We start from the raw sequence: 10,239 nt of genomic DNA, 5'->3' as shown, positions 1-10,239 counted from the left end.
TGCCAATGCTTGGTTGGTGTCCACGTGAGATACTGTGTTTTGTCACGTGATGCCCTCTTCTTGTGTCGCCAAATCCATGACTAGCCTTACAGATTTGGTGAGTAAAGTCGGTTGCAAGGCTTGAACATTAATTTAAGGAGGAGGAGAAAATAAAGTTCTTAATTACAGCCATTAATAGTTGGTTACAGTATTATCGATATTATATAGTAAGTAGAAATGGATTATATTGAGATATTTCGGGCTTGTTGCTAATGTGACCCCCATTCGACTTGTGAGGTATGATTTGAATATGCCGGTAACGTGCGTTTGTAAAAATTTAGATGTGTCATGTCAAGAACATACCATTTAAAAGCGTGATGAAACATACTAATTATTGTTTACTCTAATTATATAATCTATAAAAAAAATTCAAAATTACCACCTTTTATTAAGATACTTACATTTATTCATAATTGGAGAAACCGATATTTATACAGCCTTATCTTAATAAAATGACCCAAATTAGAAAGACCTTAGCGTAGGGATGTTAAAGTATCTGTATCTGATGAAATATTTGTAACAGTATCCCCATTAGGATACAGATGGTTACTCAAATATATAACCGTTAGGATATGGTTAATGATACGGTTTTGTAGTGAAATCTCTGTAATCGTATCCGAAATATCAGAATATATATATTAGTCATATTGTTACAATGGTTTTAATCTTTAGATTATGGATTTGAGGTTAATTTTGATGATCAAGATATCTAATCTTAGCTTTTCAGATATAATGTATATATTAATGAACTTTTTGTATCACATAAACTATATTTTTTTAACAGTATCTAATTTTTCATATCCGTTTTATATCTATTTATATATCCATGTTCCTATCTGATTTTAGCGGATATAAATATAAAATTGTCTTATCGAGATATATCCATATTCGAATTGAGTAGCGGATATGGATATAATAAAGGACAAATTTTCAAAATCAACCATTTTCGTAATTTAAATAGCAAAATCGACCTCTTAGAAATTAATTCAGCAAAACCGACCATTTTCTTCTGAAAAGGGTCGGTTTTGCTGCGGAAGAAATTTTACGACATACACGGGACTGCTAGTCCCGTGTATTTCGAGACAGTTTCGAATAACACGGGACTAGCAGTCTTGTGTTTTTTGCAGAGACTACAAAAATGAAGTGCACGAGACTAGCAGTCCCGTGCACTTTACAGAGAGTCACAAAAGAAGTGCACGGGACTGCTAGTCCCGTGCACTTCTTGGGCGCAATGAAATGCACGGGACTAGCAGTCCCGTGCATTTCCTGCACATTCACAACTGTGCATGTATTTCTGCTACGGGAAAATTCCCTGTACAAACTCATATTTCAAATGCAACAATCATAAATTACACCATTGCATAAACACATATATCAATTCCCTGTACAAACTCATATGTCAATTCCCTGTATAAACACATATCAAATCTAAAAATCATAAAATACACCACAAACTTACGAATCCAAATCCAACAAATCACGCCACAAACCCACTTACAAATCTAATAAGTCACACCACAGTCTCAGCTACAAATCCAAAAACCATCTATTGTCCCGAAATACGTTTGTAAGGTACATATCAAAATAGGATTGTAATTTATATAACAATACCGATTAGCTTACATACATCCAAGAACTCTTCTCCTCCTCCTTTTTCTTCGGCCTCCTCTATCCCGACCTTTGATGAGTTCATGATCCGGTTGCGTTTGTGGTTGTGACGGTCCAGCTCCATCGTCAACACGTTGGGAAGGCCCAGCTTCATTGTCGTTTCTGCGTCGTCCTCGTCTATGTCGTTGTTGACGTGTGTATACTAATTGCGCTACCTCTCGTCCATCATGAAGGTCTTCATGAGTTCGATGTAAGGCTTGGTGAAGCCTCTGCATTATCGACTGATATATTGATGCATGTTTCTGTGCTTCGGGATATGTACCTGCGAGAGATAATTCAAAAAAATCCGAAATGCAAAAATTACTTTAAAATTCAAATTACAATATGTAAATTTTATATTTAATTCTATATTACCTGCTCGAGCCAATTCCAAGCCACGATTTGCAATGGTTTGAACATCATCTATTGCTGATACCTGCAAATTAAAAAAAAACATAATTTAGCAATATTGAAATATTCTAATAAAAATGAACTTAAAATACATTTGAAAATACTTACTAATTCTCTCTCATCTATACCCCGAGGCACATATCCTCTTTGCAACTCAACCGGGGATGTGGTCGCATGGAGTATCCATCTTCTAGTTATCCTCCAATACCAAGTGTAGTAATCTGATTCCTTGGGAGTTGGCTCGATTTGCTCAACAATACAAAAATATCTATTATTTCATCTGTGTATATAATTTTGATGCTCAGCTGCCCAGTCCTTTTGTTGACCTCCTTTCTTCGCCTTCCTCTCTATTTTTTCAACAAATTGCGGAACATGTTGTGCAAGACCAAATTGTCGAAGCACGCGGTCTGGTACATGCATTTCTACTATCTCGAAACATATTAGAGGAACTCTGGCTCTCCATATAACTGGGTATTCTGTGCATATCGGGGGTAGATGATCGAGAAATGGGGTGTAGGGCTCCCATTCCATGTACAGAGTATTACATATAATTGTTGCATATCAATAAAACGAAAGTTGATATATAGAAGAAAAAACTCATTTTTATAGAAATGATACCTGAAAAATCTTCATGCGGTCAAGCTCATTTCGGTAGAAATATAACTGTCTAGCCAGGGTCTTGTCAAAACATTTTTGGACATTCCATCTGTGTTAGTTTCAAAATTCAGTACCAAATGAATAACTACAATTATATTTACTACGTTAAAAATATAATACATGCATCCTAGTGGAATTTGTCCGTCTAATTGTAAATTCACGCATAGTATCGGCTTCAAATGCAGCCTCCCCCATGCCCATACTTGTAGTAAGTTGAGACACCCTTTGAGGTCACTATTTTTCATGAATGCAACCTTAGACATCTCTCTATATAGGTACGCCAAAACCGCACTACCCCACGATAACGCACCACACGTGTCCAAGTCCCCGATAAGTGGTAACCACCTAGCATTTTCACAACATTTCAAGTTATCAAAATAAGCTAAATCAACAGACATAATTGTAAATACTGATAAAAATGATACCTGGCATGCACTTTATCTTTACTCGAATCTGGAAATAATATTGAACCGATCATGTGCATAATGTATGCACGTGCATGTTGCTCAATCAATATTGGCGGCGCATCAAAAGGCAACAGCACCGAGAAGGTATCTTTTAGCCACTTCAATTTAATATTTCCTCCAGGCATTGACTCTGGAGCTACACCTAACAACTCCTCACACTTGTCCGGCCAAAAATGTCTATCACTGCCGGTAACGCACGGACCATCTATGCGGAGACCAAGTATCATAGCTACATCCTGTAGCGTAATAGTAGACTCTCCCATTCGGAAGTGGAAAGTGTTGGATTCCGGCCTCTACCTATCTATCAAAGCGGTGAGTAGGGGACAATCGAGTCTCATCCAACGAAGCTTTGAACATGTCAAGAAGCCGGCCCGTCCTACAGCTGCTATTATGCGCTCATCCTCTAGATGCCAACGGCTATGGCTGAGGCTATGATCAACCATAACAATATCCGGGCCTCTCTATAAAGCAAATGAATATATAAGAATACAATATTATAAGAATGCAATATTGAAATTATAAGGAACTTAGTTACCTCTGTAAAGGATATAACATGTGAACGGTGTCGAAGCTGGTCATATAGGACCCCATCACTAATCGGTCCAGGCTCCATGGTGTATATACCTGCACATACAATTATAACATATCAATAACCGATCCACGACTAATTATATTGTCTACATTAAAATAAATCACAATTTGAATATGTCAATTATTACCAATTAATTGTTATCTATTGAGTCTAGCTGGACAACGAGGTCGAGTATGTCCCGGTTGTTTGTAAAGACTATATTTTTTATGCTTGACAATTCCTTCTAGTCCTTGATCCATGATTACCCTAATTCGTACAGATCGTGGTCGACCTGCTTGTCTCTTGTATTGAGGTGGAATTAGTCATGGTCCAGCCCTAATTCGTACAGATCGTGGTCGACCTGCTTGTCTCTTGTATTGAGGTGGAATTAGTCATGGTCCAGTATATTCGGGCCAATACCGACTATCATCGGGTGGATGAAAACTCTCACTGTATGTCTTTTGATAATGAATTGTTGAATACAATGGTGAACAATACCGATTATATGGAATTCTCGCACCACCCGACTGATTGGAGGAAGCCGCAAGAACATGTGCACAAGGTATTTTTTTGAAGTTGTGGTATGTTACATGTGCTAGTGCAATCAACATCAAACAGTTTAACGATGTAGATACCGTCATAATCCTGTACCTGCCATTCATTATCATTGAATACAGTAATTTGACATAATCTTGCCGCCTTAATTCTTCTATGCAAAATAGACTCATTCTTTGGTGTGTAACGCGTTGTCCAGTCTACACCGTCCTCACGACTTTTGTTGAAGTATGAGTTTAGCCTATAGAACGTTCTTGCAACCAATGATTGTATTGGCATAGCTCGTGCTCCTTTAAGAACGCCGTTAAAGCACTCAGAGCAATTAGTTGTCATCATGCAAAACCGCACACCCTCATCCTTACATAATGCCCACCGATGCTCGAATTGAGGCTTCAAGTTATGTTCAATCCAATTATGTGCATCTAATGACAAAGACTTGATCTTCTCTCTACAATGCTCATACACTAATGTATCGATTGCACACCCAGCTTGCCACAAAAGATTTTGCAAATTAATCTCACCGTGTTTTTTCTTGAAATTATCTCTTATATGCCTCAAACAATATCGATGGTGCTGTGGTGCACCAAAACCCTCATGTAATGCCCTTATAATTCATTTCATCCTATCCGAGATAAAAGTAATTAATCTGGGCGCACAGACACTAGGAATCCACTTGTATATAAGTTCAAAGAACCACTTCCAACTAGAAGTATCCTCTACCTCCACAACTGCAAATGCTAGAGGAAATAAACCGCCATTTGCATATACACAGGTTGCCACAAGAAGCACATCTTTGTACTTACCATATAGATGTGTATCGTCAATGCTCAATAACGGACGACAAAAAGTGAAGCCCTTAATAGCCGGACCAAATGGCCAAAATACTCGAGTGAACCTCTCCATCCCCGGTGCAATCTCTTCAGACAATATTTCATATTTAGTACCCGGATTATTTCGCTTGATAGCTTCAAGATACTGTGGAAGTAATTCATAAGATTTTTCCCAATCTCCAAATATTTTCGACAACGCTTTCCTCCTTGCATCATATGGCTTATATTTAGATATCTTAATGCCCCGCATATCATATACCCTTTGAAATATCTGACTTGCATTTAGATCAAGTTCAGCTCTAACTTCAGGCATAATTAGCTTACATATATAAGAGGAAGATGCAGAATAATGATCGATGTCCACCGGCGGATTGCAACATGTATGAAGCCCGCAATATCTAGATATTACAAATTGCCCATTTGTTGATTTCCTCACAGTGGTATTTAGCAACCAAGGACATTTCCTGTTTCTCTCATCTTGCTCATTTGCATGCTCTACTTCATTCTTCTCGTTGAAATAACATTTTACATAGTAGTTGGTTGCATTAGTTTTTACAGGCTTGAATTTGACCTGATTTTTTATAGACCATTCTCGCACCGCAAAGATCAATGCTTCCTTGCTCTCGAATAGGTCCCCTTTTTTAAAAGTGAAGTCCTCAGGCCGTTGAAAGTTTGGACCAACATCAACAAATTCAGCTTGTGAAGTATTTATCCAATCTTCATTATGAAACTTGTCCGGCAACGGATCTTCAGCTTCCACATAATCATTGTTAACATTAAATTGATCCATCCAACGAGAATCATCATCGATTCCAACTGCCACATGCATGCTATCAATTTGCACGTCTTCTTCTTCAATATCTTCTGAGTCATCATTTACTTCTTCTTCTACAATTGATCCGACCGGTAGATCACCCGTAACATAGCCCGATGCGTCGTTAAATATAGTACTTGACGTCCCACCAAGAGAATGCCCACTTAAATATTGTAGTTGGCACCACGGCTCTTGACTTGGAGATGTCATAAAACCACTCGACTCATTGTCTAAGTCCATCATCCGAGAAAACTCTCCTTGTGGTCGTGAAACTTGGGCAAATTCTTGAATCGGATACTTCTCAATGAACAACTCAACTGACACTTGCTTCTCCACTAATTGTTTCATGTCATTCAATTCCTCATCGTCGGTAATCGCCACAGCAATAGTTCTACTCTCATTTATCGGACAATTGAAGAACACTTTAATTGCATACCATGCTTTATTAATTTTTGTAACTCTGTGTATTTCATTCATCATTCCATCAAAATTTAATGACTTAGATAGCATAAATATTTTCCTAGAACCTCCCTCATACATCGACATACTATTCAATCCGACGCCAAGGCTCCCATTGAAGAAGCAAATAATGGGTATAGAGTTTGCCATCGAAGCTGAAAATCAACAGTCCATCATATGTAAATAATCTATTATAACTGGAAATATTAATCTTAATTTAAAGTCAAATTTAAAACCCTAATCTCAACTACAAAGCAAATAATTGCTAAATTCCCTAATCCCAAATCACATTATTCATGTCTAAACCCTAATTATGGTTAAACCCTAATATCAAATCACATTATTCATGTCTAAACCCTAGTCCCGTGTTATTCGAAACTGCCTCGAAATACACGGGACCAGCAGTCCCGTGTATGTCGTAAAATTTCTTCGACAGCAAAACCGACTCTTTTCAGAAGAAAAGGATCGGTTTTGCTGAATAAATTTCTAAGAGGTCGATTTTGCTATTTAAATTACGAAAATGGTTGATTTTGAAAATTTGTCCTATAATAAACATCATATCCGAGCCGTACGTATCCGAACCGAACGCACCTGTACTTACCTCAGCGGCTTAGCCTGGCTTACTCGACTGCTTTGAATTGAATGAATATCCAAAATGCAATGAACTTAAGCACTCACGTGAGTACGTGACTCGTGTTTTTAGTTACGGGGCCAATGCAGAGATCTCATCTAAAATTATTTTCGCCAGAGAATAACTCAGGTCCAGTTCGTGGGATCTTTGAACGACAATGGGTCAAACTACAGCTTGTGGTCATAGGATTACACCTTAAACACTTTTGATTATTTTTAGCATATCGATCATAATAGATTTTAATCAAGTATGACAACGAATATTGCTTACCACTTGCGAAGGATATTTCTATATAATACTTGCAAGTTTGGGAAAAATGTGTACATGCCCCAAAAACAGAAACTTCATGTGCTGCAGCCCCTCCTAGTTTTCCCCATGTGGTTCAGCTCCTTGAAGTGTGACATTTTGTGCTGCAGCCCCTTTTTAACAATTATTACATACCAACTAAGCTAAAATCCCCAAAATAACCTTATCCCTTCTTCTCAATCATTCAAACCCAGTTCTCTCTCTCTCTCTCTCTCTCTCTCTCTCCCCTCTCTCTTTAAAAACAAGGGCTTTCTAAAGCTCGTCGCTCTGGCCCTCTCCCTCCTCGCCGTCGCCACCTCCGCCCAGGCTCCCAAGCCTCCCCCGAGTTCGCCGCCGCCTCCCCTCCTCTCCTCCGCCCGACCTCGTCGCGGTAGCTCACCGTCGCTCCCCTTCTCGCCCTCGACTACGCCTTGATTGAGAGCTCTTGCTATTGGGCCTAGCTGCATTAACAGAGGCAACAGCATGTAGTGATGATGGGCAACCTGAAGAAAAATGAAGAAAATGGCAAAGAAGGAGATCATTAGACTCTACAGAACAAAACTCATTACAGAAAACTTTGCCTGGATTGAAAGTGTACCTTCAGTATTGGCTGCAACTGTGTCCAAAAATCCTCTTTTAGTGGGTTTAGAGGCTTTAGGAAAATAACCCAGAGAGAGGACTGACGGATCTTCTTCATCAATCCAATTTCTCTCCTTTGACGCCATCAGATTAAGTAGCTTTGGACAAACTTTACTTTTCTTTCTAAACTCTTCTCCCATTTTTTTACTCAGACTGGAAAAATAGAGCCCGATAGGAGGAGCTAAGAAAAAATGTCAAAAAAAAAGTTAGTTCTAACACGCGGCTACAGTGTTAGTTCTAACACGCTACAGTGTTAGTTCTAACACGCTACAGTGTTAGAACTAACATTGTAGCGTGTTAGAACTAACACTGTAGCCGCGTGTTAGAACTAACACTGTAGCCGCGTGTTAGAACTAACACTGTAGCTTGTTAGAACTAACATTGTAGCGTGTTAGAACTAATACTGTAGCCGCGTGTTAGAACTAACACTGTAGCTTGTTAGAACTAACATTGTAGCGTGTTAGAACTAACACTGTAGCCGCGTGTTAGAACTAACTTGTTAGAACTAACACTGTAGCTGCGTGTTAGAACTAACACTGTAGCTTGTTAGAACTAACATTGTAGCGTGTTAGAACTAACACTGTAGCCGCGTGTTAGAACTAACTTGTTAGAACTAACACTGTAGCCGCGTGTTAGAACTAACACTGTAGCGTTTAAGTCTCCTGATACTTCTCCCATTCCTTTGTAGGTGGTTTCATTTATGAAAGAAATTGGTTTTGATGGCAGAACCATAGGGAGAATATTATGTCGCTGCCCAGAGATATTTTCTGCTAATGTCGACAATACTCTCAGGAGGAAAGTACAATTCCTCACAGATTTTGGCATCTTGAGAGGTCAACTTCCTCGTGTTATTCGAAAGTATCCCGAGCTTCTTCTGTTAGACATCCATCAAACTTTACGTCCAAGGTATAAAAAGTGTCATGCTTATGAAGTTCTCTAACGTTTCTGTAATAAACATCATTTATGTTATTTTCCTTGAAGTTTTAGTTTCAAATGTGGAATTAGTCATATTACTTTACTCCTTGCACGACTCTTTCCTGCTTATTCTGCATATGAGGCCAAGTTTTTTGTGGAAAGATCGGATCATATACCTTCTTGTGCCCAAATGCAGAACATGGTGCTCCCAATAGAGGATTTTTTGTAAGATCGTTAGTGCACCAAGTAGACTTACTTCATTCTTTAATAAATTTATGGGGTTAAACTTGTAATTAGGTTTGTATGCCCGAAAATTCCATTAGGTCAATTACCATCAATTATTTCCCCCCAAAACCCCAGACCAATTATTTTTTTTCTGTAAAAAATCCAAATTAGTGCGTGTTAGTTCTAATCTGCACAGTGTTGGTTCTATTCCGTAGAGTGTTAGTTCTAATCTGCACAGTGTTAGTTCTGTTCTGTAGAGTGTTAGTTCTAATCTGTACAGTGTTAGTTCTATTCTGTAGCGTGTTAGTTCTAATCTGCACAGTGTTAGTTCTATTCTGTAGCGTGTTAGTTCTAATCTGCAGTGTTAGTTCTATTTTATACCATGTTAGTTCTAATTTATACCACGTTAGTTCTATTTTATACCGTGTTAGTTCTAATTAATAACAAGTTAGTTCTATTTTATACCACGTTAGTTCTAATTTTAACCATATTAGTTCTAATTTATAACAAGTTAGTTCTAATTTATAACAAATTAGTTCTAATTTATACCACGTTAGTTCTAATTTATACCAAGTTAGTTCTAATTTATACAATGTTAGTTCTATTTTATACCAAGTTAGTTCTATTTTATACTTCATGACAAAATCTAAGCAAAGATAAGAATACCAACATCAAATTTAGATTGCCTGTTACTTAGTCTTATGTGTACAAACCAATTTAGACTGCCTGATACTTTTGTAGGTATATAATGAAAAGACTGAAGGGAGTTTTTGTAACATTTCAAGGACCAATCAAAATTTCTCAATTTATCATAGAACACATGACGTCAAGCGGCATTAAGTCAAATTTTGATACACGAAACTTTTTGCAGGTCTGCATCTATAAGAAATCCAAATTATTTTGCCGGCGTAGTAAAGGGCGAGACGGGGAGCGACGGCGAGCTACCGCGACGAGGTCGGGCGGAGGAGAAGAGAGAGAGAGAGAGAGAGAGAGAGAACTGGGTTTGAAGGATTGAGGAGAGAGGATAAGGTTATTTTGGGAATTTTAGCTTAGTTGATATGTAATAATTGTTAAAAATGAGGTGCAACACAAAA

General features: G+C 38.1%; 1 protein-coding gene across 1 annotated transcript; it reads right to left on the bottom strand.

Annotated features, from left to right (window-relative positions):
- Positions 1,389-2,949, bottom strand: LOC109831066. The gene is made up of 5 exons (XM_020398407.1): positions 2,879-2,949; positions 2,206-2,365; positions 2,062-2,122; positions 1,663-1,969; positions 1,389-1,446 (listed from the first exon to the last, which is right to left on the bottom strand). Exons 1-5 carry the CDS (start codon positions 2,947-2,949, stop codon positions 1,389-1,391), a joined length of 657 nt encoding a protein of 218 aa, XP_020253996.1.

The sequence above is a fragment of the Asparagus officinalis genome, chromosome 1 (genome assembly GCF_001876935.1).
Source record: "Asparagus officinalis chromosome 1, Aspof.V1, whole genome shotgun sequence".
Classification (NCBI taxonomy): domain Eukaryota; kingdom Viridiplantae; phylum Streptophyta; class Magnoliopsida; order Asparagales; family Asparagaceae; genus Asparagus; species Asparagus officinalis.
The sequence above is the reverse complement of the archived record's forward strand: the minus strand, read 5'-3'. Positions and strand labels throughout refer to the sequence as shown.

Coding starts and splice junctions, on each gene's coding strand:
- LOC109831066 (XM_020398407.1), bottom strand. CDS start 2,949: ATGGGGGAGGCTGCATTTGAAGCCGATACTATGCGTGAATTTACAATT. Junction 2,366..2,878: donor CGGACAAATTCCACTAGGAT/GCATGTATTATA, acceptor ATGAAATAATAG/ATATTTTTGTATTGTTGAGC. Junction 1,447..1,662: donor AGAAGAGTTCTTGGATGTAT/GTAAGCTAATCG, acceptor GTGTTTATACAG/GGAATTGACATATGAGTTTG.